Source organism: Rhinolophus ferrumequinum, chromosome 2 (genome assembly GCF_004115265.2).
Source record: "Rhinolophus ferrumequinum isolate MPI-CBG mRhiFer1 chromosome 2, mRhiFer1_v1.p, whole genome shotgun sequence".
Lineage (NCBI taxonomy): Eukaryota > Metazoa > Chordata > Mammalia > Chiroptera > Rhinolophidae > Rhinolophus > Rhinolophus ferrumequinum.
The window spans coordinates 23979078-23992910 of NC_046285.1; the positions used below are offsets into that span (position 1 = coordinate 23979078).

At 33.6% G+C, this 13833-nt stretch overlaps 1 protein-coding gene across 1 annotated transcript in view; it reads left to right on the top strand.

Moving 5' to 3' along the window:
* EPHA3 (EPH receptor A3) overlaps nt 1-4054 on the top strand; it is a 356361-nt gene extending 352307 nt beyond the window's left edge. Inside the window, 1 exon segment of the mRNA XM_033092431.1 lies at nt 3159-4054. Coding sequence (XP_032948322.1) covers nt 3159-3264 — 106 coding nt within the window. The 3' untranslated portion in view covers nt 3265-4054.
* The last annotated feature ends 9779 nt before the right edge of the window (nt 4055-13833 follow it).

Genomic DNA, 13833 nt, shown 5'->3' on the forward strand with positions numbered 1-13833 from the left:
CCCTTCTGAATAGGGTAGTCAACACAATATAAGCATATTGGAGTGTTACTGAGACTACAGCAGCTGGTTATTTAGAACAATTTTGGACATGGCAGAGTGATGGGTAGAAGATGTTTTGGAAAGGGTGGAGAAAGTAGAGAATGCAGAAAAACCCAAATTAGGCATAACCTAAAGGAATTAATTATTTTAATTCTCTTTTCCAATATAATCCTTGTCATTAAATATAAACAAAATTATGTATCTATTTGCTTATAGTGGGATCCCAGACACAGAATCTGAAACAGTTTTATGCAAAAGATTTCTTGAGGAGTGTGCTTGGGACACACCTCTATGAAGAAGTGATGAGGGCATTGGGCTGAAGGAGAAGACTTGGCTCTTCCTATTGAAACAAGATCCCTAGAGTGGCCCTTCAGAGGTGTCGCAAATTGGTCTGTGAGCTCTCAGCATCGGAATTTTTTCTAGCTGCGGTAGTATGGGTGCTTCAATCCCAGAAGGGAATCACGGCCAAGCATCATAGTGCGGCATTATGTCACATTACTCTTGTCACTATGCTTAAATTTCTCGAAGAGCTCAGAAAATTAGTATACTACCTTGGAACATTCATTTTTTTCTACTATCCATGATTCTCATTTTGTTCTTTAAGCTTATAAAGACAGAGAAAATGATGAGACAGAGAAAAAAAATCAGTAAGTCATAAAAATTATGATATAAAATTGGAAGAAAGATGAGAGAAGACATACAAAAAGAGTGAACATCTATTGATTTGTACATATATATTTATATCTGCCCTTTTTATGGCTCTAGATTCATAACCTGATTTTGATATGGTTTGGGGAGTAGTGAGGAAATGTTTGTTGTTCATTTTAAAGAAAGATCCATGGTATATAAAGAATCAAAATCCCATAGAATACAAATTCTCAAAACAGGGATCAACAGAAATAGCCTACATTACCCTAGGTGAATGTTTCATTATCCAGTTACATAGAGAGTGACAAGCTTAATGTCACTCCCCACTAGACTTCCTGGTGAAGCAAAGCAGTTGAAGAGTATGATCTGAGAGGACCTCAGGCAAGATATGAGTTGTCCATAGAAAATTTATCGGCCCCTTGAATGGCAGCAGGGAGGTGACTTGCAGGTCATCAGAAATTTCCTTCCCAGTTCAGGAGATAAGAGTTCAATCAGTCTTGGTTAATTTTATGCAGGTGCTTAAATAACATCTAAATTTCTTCTTAACTTGTTAACGGTTTTCTGGTTGTGCACCTTTATTGCTTGGGAACTCACTTCTTAAGAAATCAATTAGTCCATTTCTATGCAGTTAAAATCCCGATTTTTCATTCCTTCTTTTATGCTCAATAAAAAGAAGCCCCTTCTATGTGTGTTTATGTGTGTATGTGGTGTGTGTTTGTGTTTGCATTCTATTTTTTTTTCTTCTTGCCATGCTCAATTTGCCTGGTGTTCCTCGCCAAATGACATTTTACTTCTCTGTCAACTTCCCCAGATAAGCATACTTTGGACTGTGATTCATTCTTTAATAACTGCATATCACGCCCCTGCTAAGTGATAGATTTTGTTCAGAGTGTGATTGGCAAGCAGAGTACAAAACAAACAAGAATTCCTGTTTATGTGGAATTCACCTTCTTGTGAGACAAAATGGAGAATAAAGAAATTAAATAGAAAGAAAGGCAATGTGCTGAATGGTGAGCAATGCTTTGGAAGAAAATGAAATAAGAAAGGAAAATAAGAAGTAGAGGTATGACTGCAGGGAGCATTTTACAATTCTAAATAAGAGGGTCAGGGACATTCTCATTAGATAGAGATGTTTGAGTCAAGACCTGAAAGGGTGAATATGAACTAATTACTTGAGTCAAGATGTTTAATTAATCATTTGCCCATGTTCAGACAACTCTGTTTTTTCCTAAATGAAATTTCTCATGTTCTTACTATACTTCATCTAATGCCTGGTTTCTGAGTTTCAACTATTTTAAATGTAATAACTTTGACAAATAGAGATATTTTATTCTACTTTGAAGGAATTTTATACTTTAAAGAAATTGTTCCAATTTTCTATGGCTGATAACAAACTGCTTCAAAACTTAAAGGCTAAAACAACATCCATTTTATTGTATATCAAAATGTCATGACTTATGAATTTGGGCAGAGCTCAGGCGGGTGATTGTTCTGCCATAGGGTTGGTGCTGACTGATGTATCCATCTAACATGAATCTGGTCTAGCCTGGAGGGCTCGAGATGGTTGCATTCATGTCTGCCCTGGTGCAGACTGCAACATAGCAGAGACTGAAGACTCAATGCTTACACATGGCCTCTCCAATGTCTAGGGGTAGTCAGATTTCTTAAATGGCAGCTTGAGGCCCAGAGAGAGTGTCTCAAGAGATAAGAAGTGGAACCTGGCAGTTACTGAAGACCTGACTGCAGAAACTGATACAGTGTCACTTCTGACATATTTTGTCAGTCAAAGCAGTCCTTGAGTTGGCCTAGATTCAAGGGAATAGAATAATGCCCTGCAAAGAATGTATGACCATCTATATTAGTTTCCTAGGGCTTCCATAACTAATTACCACAAACTACTGACTTTAACAACAGAGATTAATTTTCTAACAGTTCTGGAGGTCAGATGTCAGAAATCAAGGTATTGGCAGGGCCACACATGCTCTGAAGTCTCTAAGGGAGAATCCTTCCTTACCTCTTCTAGATTCTGGTAGAGCCTGGCATTCCTTGGCTTGTGGTAACATAACACTAATCTCTGCGACCATTGATAGGTGGATTTCTTCTCTGTCAATTTGTGTCCTTCTGTATCTAATAAGAATAGTCTCACTATATTTAGAGCCCTCCAATCCAGTATGATTTCATCTTGATCCTTATCTTAATTACATCCGCAAAGACTCTTTTTCCAAATAAAGTCACATGGTGAGGTTCTGGGTGGAGAGAAATTTTGAGGGTCACTATTCAACCCATACCATTTATGTTCTTTCACAAGGATAGAGGTGGAAGTCGAAGATATAATACATAGATGATGAAAAAATTAGGTCGAAAGCACTGGGATATATGATTGTACAAGCTTTGCTAATTGAAAAATCTCATGCTCACGGACATGTCCAGGAAACCATGATTCTCATCAGACATTTTCTCTTTTTTCACAGTGACATGAAAAAGGTTGGTGTTACTGTGGTTGGACCACAGAAGAAGATCGTCAGTAGCATTAAAGCGCTAGAAACGCAATCAAAGAATGGTCCAGTTCCAGTGTAAAGCGCTCTTTCGGGAAGGAAGTGGTGGTTGTCGAAGATGAAGCATCACTCTGCAGATAGGTGATAATGCTGGAGAAACTGATGGAAGTTCCAAGCCCAATAAGACACTCAGATATGAGTACAAATGCCTTAAAATGGAATTGAAAAACTCTTTATTTTCCCCTATCATTTAGTGAATGGGCGGGCGGGTGTATTTTGTTTTGTAATTGATTTTTTATATTAGTTGATGGATTAAATTAAAATTCTTCAGCACGGAGTAATGAAAAACTAGCATAGAGACATGGATCATATACTGACTATTATAAAAGCAAAACAAGTGAAATAACAAAATGAACATGGAAGCTCTGTTTACTAATAGCCACAAGAGAAAAAGACTTGTGATATTTTTATACACAGAAGAAATCTGTAACAGGTATTTTTTTTTTCTTTAAAAGCAAGCAAAACAGAGGAATTTATACCTCAAACTATCTGGCCATATATACTACCTTTTCATTGTATTATTCTCTTTTATCTGTTAAAAGTATATAGAAATGAAGTTTGTAGTTGTTTTAAGTAGTACACATTTTTAATTGTTAGCTTCCTTAAGTATTATCATGTAAAAAATGTGTCTTAATTTTTAAGAAAAATACATATTTATTTTCTTTTGAATTGTTTTTATTGTTTTCTATTTATGCCTTGATGATTTAATTTGGATTTGTTACAGCCAAGTGCCAAATGCCCTCTCAAATTGTCAGCGGTAGGAAACATGGTAAACTAGACATAGAGAATGATGGGTTTCTTTCCAGATTTTTGAACCATCTATATATACATATATATGTATATATACATATATATACATATATATGTATATATACATATATATGTATATACATACATACATACATATATATATATATATATATATATCAAACTCTTTCCCTGTTTATTCACTAACCAAATCTCTCACAGCCTGAATTGTCTCATCCGTTTTTGTCTCTCCATTTATTATAAACTGTACGCTCCTATTCAGTGTAATATATTGGCTTGTATTTAATGGATTTTCAATGACATACCTGTCCTAGTTTGGTGCTTAGGAAATCATTAACTCCCTCCATTGGTAAAGAACTTATGCTAGAGCTCTTAAATGGATAACAGCTACTTTGGAAAGAATTGGAAACCTATTTATATTGCTGCATTAATTGGCAAGACAGACTACAGGCCAATGCATGAGTCAAAAATTCTATTATTGACTGGCTTTGGAATATCACTCAATATCCTTGCTTAAAATCGTTGAGCAATTTAGGGAATGATGATAATTAAACTATTCACCTGCAACACTGGGGTTTAGTTAAATTAATTAAACATTGTGATCATCAATAGCAGGTATTATTATCTTCAAGAGTCTTCCACTGAAATTCACCTGTTGCAATTTTGGTGTACAGCTTAGAAGCATTGAACTTCTTTACGTTATTGAGAGTATAATTGTCAAAGTAGCTGGTTATCTAGCAAATGATTCAAAACCTGTAGGCAGTGGAGAGATCTCTCATTGCAGGAATTTAGACTTATTATTCCATAAAGGTCAAATATAATCATACTCAGTAATATCTGAAAACATATACCTGGTGGAGATCTAGCCACTAATATATTGTGAAGCAACATTTTAGCTCTATCTATATTCTTTCTAATGCTGATATGATCATGTTATGGGGATAAGAAATACATATGTCACAAGAATAGAGTGAATAAAACAATGCTGCAACATTTATGTTCTTATGCAAAATTGAACATTATACAGCTTGCAATCACAGATCAAAATTCACAATTCGCTAATCTGTTGTAAATTTAGTATAATAAGGCTTAGGTTGTGTTCCCTCGTGTATGAAATTATTTTTTTTAATTTGGCAATATTCCTTATTGTCAAATCATCCAACTAGAATTCTTCATTGGATATATAAGAGCATGAACTTCTTAAAAAGATATATGCAATTATGAAATTAATTGCAAATTTTACTTACGTCTCTAGAAGCAGCTAAAAAACATTTTTTAATCCAATATTTTGTGTTGTGAAATGTTAGATTGAGATCTGAATCTGGCTTCAATCTCATTTTATCCCAGACTAGCATTTACTTTCATAGATACTATTCTGAACATACTCAACAAAATCTGTGCATTTCATGGACTAATAGAAGTTGAGAATTGTTGACTCTATTTTACTTATTTTGGCTGTGGTTTCCATTTCAAAGTAGAGGTTCTATGCATAGTATATTGCTCTTCATTTTTTACTGTTTTTCTACCTGACCGCTTATACATTTACTTTACACAATTTTCCCCTGTATATATGTAAACATAACAGTGTACGATTCTTAACTGTGGAGTAGAGGTACCAGAAAGCCCACGGCCATCTCTTTGTACAGGAACTACATTGATTTTTAATAAACATGAAGTCACATCTCCTTCACAAGGTTATGTACCATATTATCTGTTTTGTATCTTAAATTTGATTTACATATATTATTTATTTCTGGTAATTTGCCCAGATTATTCTGTACTAAGTATCAGTTAAACCATGTATAAATGTGATATGATTGGCCATATGTATTTACTATCACCTGTATTTTCAAAACATTACTCATTTAGTTTATGTTGTACAATGTAGATGGCCTCTTACTAATGTAAAATGATTTGTAGTGGAAACATTTATATTTTTATAATAAACACAATGAAAATATTTTTTACAGATTTGAATACAGAAGTGGTCTTTGAAGCTTTTTAAAATTTTATTAAATATGTGCTTATTTAAACAGCAATATAATGAAATTTATATGAGTCAGAAGAATGTGCTTCTGTTTCTTTTTTCTCCACTAATGAGGAGGGATTCATGTTATGTAATCCACTTATGAAGAAATAAGGAATTTTTGACTGGCCAAATAAAACAAATAATAATTAAAAACAAACAACCACAATTGCAAAAAACACTCCAGGAAACACCTGAAACTTTGCATAAATTAGGTCCCTAGTCATTTGCAATCTACTTAAAGAAAATGTACATGAAAACCAAAAAAGCTAACTCACAATATAAAGCCACATAAGTGATTGAGATTTGCATAGACGTGGAAATAGATAAGGAGAGATCACAAAACAGATTTTTAAGCTTGCTTGAAGGTGACATAGCATTGATCATGTTGAGTGGAGTAAACAATAACTTGTAAGCAGATTAGCTAAGTAATTAGCTAAGCACTATGATGACACAGGTATTTTGTTATCACCACTTACAATTTACCTCATTAAATCTTTGCAACAATCCTTTGAATAGATGTTACCCCCTTTTAATGGATGATGGAATCAAGATTCAAAATCCTTCCCAAGGTCACCCTAATAAATAGAAAATCAAGGAATCTTGTTTTTCTGTATTGTTTCCATATAATTGTTACCGTAATCCAAAACGTACTCTGGGGACAGTGACTGTGGCAATTTGCAAAAATAATTTAGGGAGAAGCTGTAGAATAAGTAGATTATATGATGTTAGAAATATATTGTGGTGGTGTTGGCATGAAGTTATGCACTTACTCTAGATGGTGGTATTAAAATGTGAAGAACAGAATGCATACAAAGACACATGAAAAAAAGAGAACTAACAGAATTTACCAATCTGATATCAGAATTTTTCAAAAGGTAGGAGTCAAAGAAAACCATAAAATATAGCTCTTGAGTGTTTGTGGAAATGATGGCACCATTATAGCAGGGAATAAAGAGAAGTTAATTTTGCATTATGAACTTACTAAATTAATGGTATTAGCCAAATCTTAATAAGTTAAGAGGTATTAAAGATGTGAGTCTGAAGCTACCGAAAAATGTCAAAGGTAAAATGTGTCTGATATTGTGTAAAGAATTATATATCTTTATTTGTGAGATACACACAGACACACACACACATATCTTGCATCACTTTCTTAGGTTAATGCTAGCTGCTGTAATAGCTAGATCTCCAAATGTCATCAGCTTAAAATAATAATAATAATAATAATAATAATAATAATAATAATAATAATAAAACATCTAATATTAACAAAGAATAACCTAAAGTAGTTGTTAGCCAGGTGGCCTTGCTTGCAATGATTCAGATCCCCCACCCTCTCCATCTGGTGGAGAGTATAAGTAAGGCCTTGGAATCCTTTGATTCCAGACACCAATATCAAAGGAAGGATTGTCTGTGGCAGATTTTATGAGCCTTGCTTAGGAGTGGCACATATCACATCTCTCCTTCCATTGACTAGAAATCAATTATATTGCTATACTTAACCACAAGAAAATATGGAGGAAGTAATTGTGCCTAAATAGAAAAGGAAAGTTTTCGGAATGCATATAGCAAACTCTGCCATTGTCCTTTCCACTTACCTATGTAATATGTAGGAGGTGAGTTCTAAAAGGCTATTAAGGAAACATCAATCTCTTACTAACTCCACCTACTTCTTATTCTCTACAAGCAACATTTTTAACTCTTTTCTCTCATTACTTGAATCCAATACTTCAAGTAATGGACACTTGTATCTGCTATGGGCCTGAACTGTTCAGATCCCCTTGCAAGAGAGAATTTATTAGAAGCAGAGCAATTAGCTCACACCTTCAAGCTGCTGTACTTTCAAAATCCCAGCATAGTTTACACCAGGGCATGGAGCATGGTGAGAGTAGCAAAGCCGGGCCATTTCTTCTCAAGCAACAGAATTCTGTAACAAGCAACCTTCAATCTCATGCTCGGATCATCCTGGCTGAGGTTGTCTTAGCTGTACTCTGCAGTCTGCGCTTCCTACCCAATCTTCCTTCTTTTGGTCTCTCCTTTCATAGGTGTCAGATGTGTATTTCAATCTGAAAGTTCCCTATGCCTTCTCTTACCCCCAATCCCAATCCATCCCAGGCATTTCCACTAACATTTTTCTTGCAGGTCTAATTCCTTCTTGGTGTCTGCTTCTTGAAGATTCTAAACTGAGACAATGACTCTTAAGGTGATTAACCTGGCAATTAAAATGTCACCCTTTATTCCTCCTTCTAATTTTCAATCCTCTGGTGCTATTTTAGGAATGCTAAATTATTTTGTCTGTCCCTTATCATAACCTCTCTTGGTCCCTCCTTACTTGTCTAGATTTATCAAAGGAATGCCCTAAATAATGCATCTGCCTCCAGGCCTGATATGTTCAATATCAGTCAGATTAACATTATTAGAGAAGACTTAATTTTGTAGTTCCCGTTGCAAACACAAATGCCTCAGGGGCCTGTCAGGTTACATAAATGAGTTAAGCAAGTGAAGAGTGTGACGACTCAGAAAAGCACCCTTCGTTCCTCCAAAAGCAACTTCTCAGAGACAAGGCGACATGGATCCAATGTGAATCCAGACTTTCAAGAGAATTCCTAATCTGAGTTTTTGTGAAAAATTTATATATATATTTAAATTTGGTAATCAATCTAATAATGAAGACAACACATCCAAGGGCTTAGCCTGCAACTTCCAACTTATGATTTCTTTTTTTTTTTTTTCATTGAAGTTTGTTGGGATGGCAATGGTTAGTAAAGTTACATAGGTTTCAAGTGTACAATTCTGTAATACATCATCTATACATCACACTGTGTGTTCTCCATCCAGAGTCATGATTTCTAAAATACAGAATATTTAGTACTGGTACATAAGACCTGCCTTGAACGAACCTGGCTTCTCTCCACATCCTCGTCTGACCGCTACCCCCACACACTGTATATATCTGCACTGAACCACTTTTAGTTCTCTGAATAGGCTATATTTTTTTCTTCTTTTTGTTCATCAGAGTCTTTGAAAATTCTGTTCCTTTGTCCAGAATCACCTAACCAATCTCTATTCATTCTTCAGGTCTCCTGGTTTACCTGCACGGGGTTAGGTGTCCTTTTTGTGTGCCCAGCAAAAGAACCCTATGACTGATCCTGGAAAACACATCATCTTATATTGAAATTGCCTCTTTTTTAAGCCGCATCTCAACTGCAGCTGAGGGTACCTTGAATTGAAACTGTGCCTCATAAAACACTGTGCCCTTTTGGTCATTGCAATGCCTGGTGTGTAATAAGCATTCAAACAATGGGAATTGAATTAATGCATTAAAATAATTTTCGATAATATAATAAAGAGGAATGTTGCTGATATATATATATGTATATATATATATATATATATATATACACACACACACACACACATATATATATATATTTTGTCCTTATAGGGAAAAGTGTAAATTTCCTTGAGGTCAATAAAGCTGGTTAATGTTCTAGTTGTGTATCTTGGATCATTAAATATACTGATTTCTGCTAGAACTGGTTCATTTTCAGAGAATTTTGTGGACTCCTTTCATTGGTCTCAGTGCTCCCATTTTTCTTAGTGCAGTTAAGTCATTTAAGTAGACCCTTGAACCAGAGCTTAACTATAAAAATTTAACAAGGTAAATGCCAAAGCTTTGCTGATCCTTTATACTCTCTTACTATGTACAAATAACGTCAACATGCCTACTAAAAACTACCCTTCTTATGGGGCATCTGGGATATACATTCTATTAACCCAAGGGATCTAGACCCAATTTAGGAAAATAAGTGGTAGAGTTAAATATACTATAAAATGAAGATTTTAGAGGTTTACAGAAGTCTTCATCCTGAAATTCTCTGGGAAAACCCAGTTACAAGTTGATGAAAAATAGTCTTAATTAAATCATATTTTCCCACTAGGTGGGCTATCAACACTTTTTTTTTTTTTGAAGAAAAATAATTTTCCACTTAAATAAGAAATTATAAAGGTGATAACAGTAATAATAATGACAAATAATCATTTTAAAACTGCTTGATAATTTCTATTACACACATGTACAAATATATGTATTACATTTATCTGTTCCAAAAAATAACTAACATCAACTGAGCATTTACTGTAGTCCAAGCACTTAATATATATCATTTCATTTAATTTTCCCCAAAACTCTGTGGACTGAGTATGTTTCCACTTTATAGGCTGAGTCTTAGACAGGTTAATAATCACACCAGTTCATACAGTTAGCAAGTAGAAGAACTGAAGTCAAAATCAACTCCAGGACCCTTTCTCTGAATGACTACACTCTATTATTACCTCCCAGTATAATATTACTAATGAGGATAAAATCTGAAGGACAATTATGAAATGCACTCTGGATTTAAGATCTTGGGTAATCTCCATTTTGCCATTTTTCATGTTACTCAGTGACTCTGCTAGTAGCGACTCTGCTTCACATTGGTGCATAACCCTTTGGTTCTTACTACCACAGAAGAGGAAGAAACAGGCAGTTACCCTTGATTTCATTTCTGTGAACTCCACTTCAAGAGCATGAGATTTGTCTGACATATGGTGAACTCTTCAAGCAAATATGCTCCCTTGAACATTCAACAAATAATCTAATTTGGAAACACCAAATACCACAAGGAAAAAGTAGTACTTTTGTGCTATTTTCTGACAGATTTCCACACCAATGATTTATGGAAGTGTGTTAAGTTGGGATTCTTATCTGAAGCCAAGAAAAAAGCCCTTACATTTTTGAAGCCTATCACCCTCAATGATGGAAGCCAAAACCTTGGAATGCTTGCTAAAATCAAGGATGAGAGAACACAAAATGTCATGTACTATCAAGAACTTATTGACTTTTCATATGGTTCTCATTTATTCTCATACATGGCAAATCAAAAGCCTTGGGGGGAAGCCAATACAAATTGTTATAGATAACGCTATCTGAATTTAACTGCCATAGGTATGTTTCATATAATAAATATATATTTCATATCAGCAACAAAAAAATGGAAAAAGACTCTAGTCAAAATTCATTTGGATTTTCTCCTTCAGAGAATGCTCAATTTGCCAATATTATTATTTATCTTGGGCGGGAGATCCCTTAATACTCAATTTGTTTCATGTTTCTGACTAGAGATTTTATATATATATAATGTTTTTCATCCTCTGGAATATTGAAATGAAGTTACAATGATATTTTAGGATAACAACATTGTTTCAATTCATGAATGGTTAGTATATGCTTGCAGAATGAAATATATTAAATTGTTATATTTTCAAATTTTCCTAGACATTTTACAAATAGGAGTATTTTCTTTGTTTAACTGGTTATAGTTCAGTTTGAGGCACTATTTGAGCATGGAAGTTTCCAGCATGACACTGTTATAAATTTTAGCGTAATAGTGATGCATCATTTATTAAATACCGAACACAGTGCCTGGCACACAATAGATAAGTAGACACACAATAAGTATCTGATGAATTAATTTTAAATGTGTTGTTAGAAGACAAATGATTACTATTACCTACTACGATGGCATGGATCCAGTAAGTAACATACAATTGAGTTCCACTTAGGTTAATGTTTCTCTCAAATGAAAGAGAGAAGGAGAAAGAGAGAGAGAGATTTGTAAAGGCAAGTCTAATTTAACACATAACCTGGCCCATAGAATAAACTCATAATTGTTGAATGAGAAATATTTTTAATGTAGTATCATTACTGGTAACAAAAGAATTCTATTGTACCTTTTTCTTTTCTGCTGTGAAGGAAGGGACTACATACATATATGCTATATTACTTACTAATATTTAAAGAATTAAAAAATGTCAAGGCCAAGAATAAGACTAAAATTTTTTGAGAAATGCTTTCCTTCTATAACAACATGTACATAAAATAAATCAATAAATAATAAAGCAAAGTGTTTTTGTTTATTTCTTTTTTTTTAATGAATGTTTCTGTTACTACAGTTATGTAATATCACTTATATCACTTAGTGACTTAAAACTCTAAATCACTTAAACTCAAATATCTCATGCTTTATGTGGATCAGAAATTCACACATGGCATAGAGCAGAGAGCTTCTCATAATTTTCTATAAGAATTAAGATTAAAGATGGCATTATTACCCATACTATTTATTAGAGTTTTTTGAACTGGTATGTCCAGAGTTTAAGGAGTTAATTGAAAACAGTTCAGGATCCCCTTGTAATAATTCTGGATTATTTGGCATGTGTGAGGAATTCTGTTTGTTTTTCCTTTTTGAAAAGCACCTTCATTATTTTTTTTTAATTTTTATACCTTTACATATTAATAAAGGTATCAATAGCTTTAAAATTTGTGGCAAACACTTGTAATATAAACTCACACCTGCGTTGTTTATTTGCTCGTAGATCAATGAAAAATTGAGGTGAAAGCATCAAATTAGATTTTTATCAGTACTAAAATAAGCCAAAATAGTCATGTATTTATGCAATAGCAACAAATAATGTGTTTGCTTTTTTGGGGATACCTACTCTCTGTCAGGCATGTTTCAGGGCCTTATCTGTTAGTGAAATAAAGAGGTGAAGAATGTACTAATGATGGATGTTGAAGTTCATGTTGAAACCTGAAAAAGTTTTAGTCCTTTTGACTCCTGCAAGAGTTCAGATGCTAAGATAATTTGATGTTCCCACAATGCATGTATCATTAAACAAACCCACATTTGTTGAGTGAAGTGCATTTTCTTAGTTTCTACATTCTGGAACAGTCTAAAGGACATCCTTAGCCATTATATTGTATACTTGGCTCTGCTGAAACAGCTTTTTAGAAGTGACTATTTTGAATGGATAAGTGAATAAACATAAATATCATCAGATATTATATATCACCATGCTCATTAAAAAGTACTGTGGTGGAAAGGAATGAAAATTTAGAGTTAAACCTGAGGTCAAGATTCTTAGCTGTTTTTATTAGTTGAACTCAATGCTTGCTGAATTCTAATAACTCAGGTTTGTTTTTGCTGTTGTTGTTCTTGTTTTTACCATTAAACATAATTACAGCAAGATAATAGAATTGGAAAGATAAAATGGAATATTATAGGTAAAGTAGTTTTCTTAGTTAGCCTACTTGAGTAGTACTTTTCCTTTCCCTGTTTACTTATCTTGGTCCAGTGAAAAGACAGGTTTTAGGATTTATGTTCATCAAAATTGAACTCTGAAGGAAGTGAGCTCAAAAAGTAAATTTTTGAAAGTCATCTGGGAGCCATTGGTAGACGTTCAGCCAACCCTAATAATTATATTCTACATTAAAAGTGATCAATAATTGTTTTCAAAGTACAGAACAAGCTTTCTCTTATTTCTCATTGTTAGTAAAATGACTTTTGTTTTTGACAATTGAAATATGTTATAATAAAAATTATATAAGGTAGAAAGTTTCCTTCAGTGAAATAGAATATTTTGACTTTCTATGGAAGCTATTTTTCAGTCCTAACTTAAATAATAGAAAACTTAATTTCCGTTTCCTGGTTTTAAATTATAGGCCATATATTTCTAGTTTACAGTGAACTACATACATTTAGAGAGCTGGAAATGTTATTTCAAATGATTAGATATTAAGTGTGGTAAATGGCTACTCCATGACCATAGTTTCCTGCTATGTAGGACACATAAATTATTAAATTTAGTCTGAAATGATTGAAAATGCTTCCAATGCCTTTTAACAATTAATATATATATATATATATATATATATATATATATATATATGGCTCTGAGACCATCTGATTCATT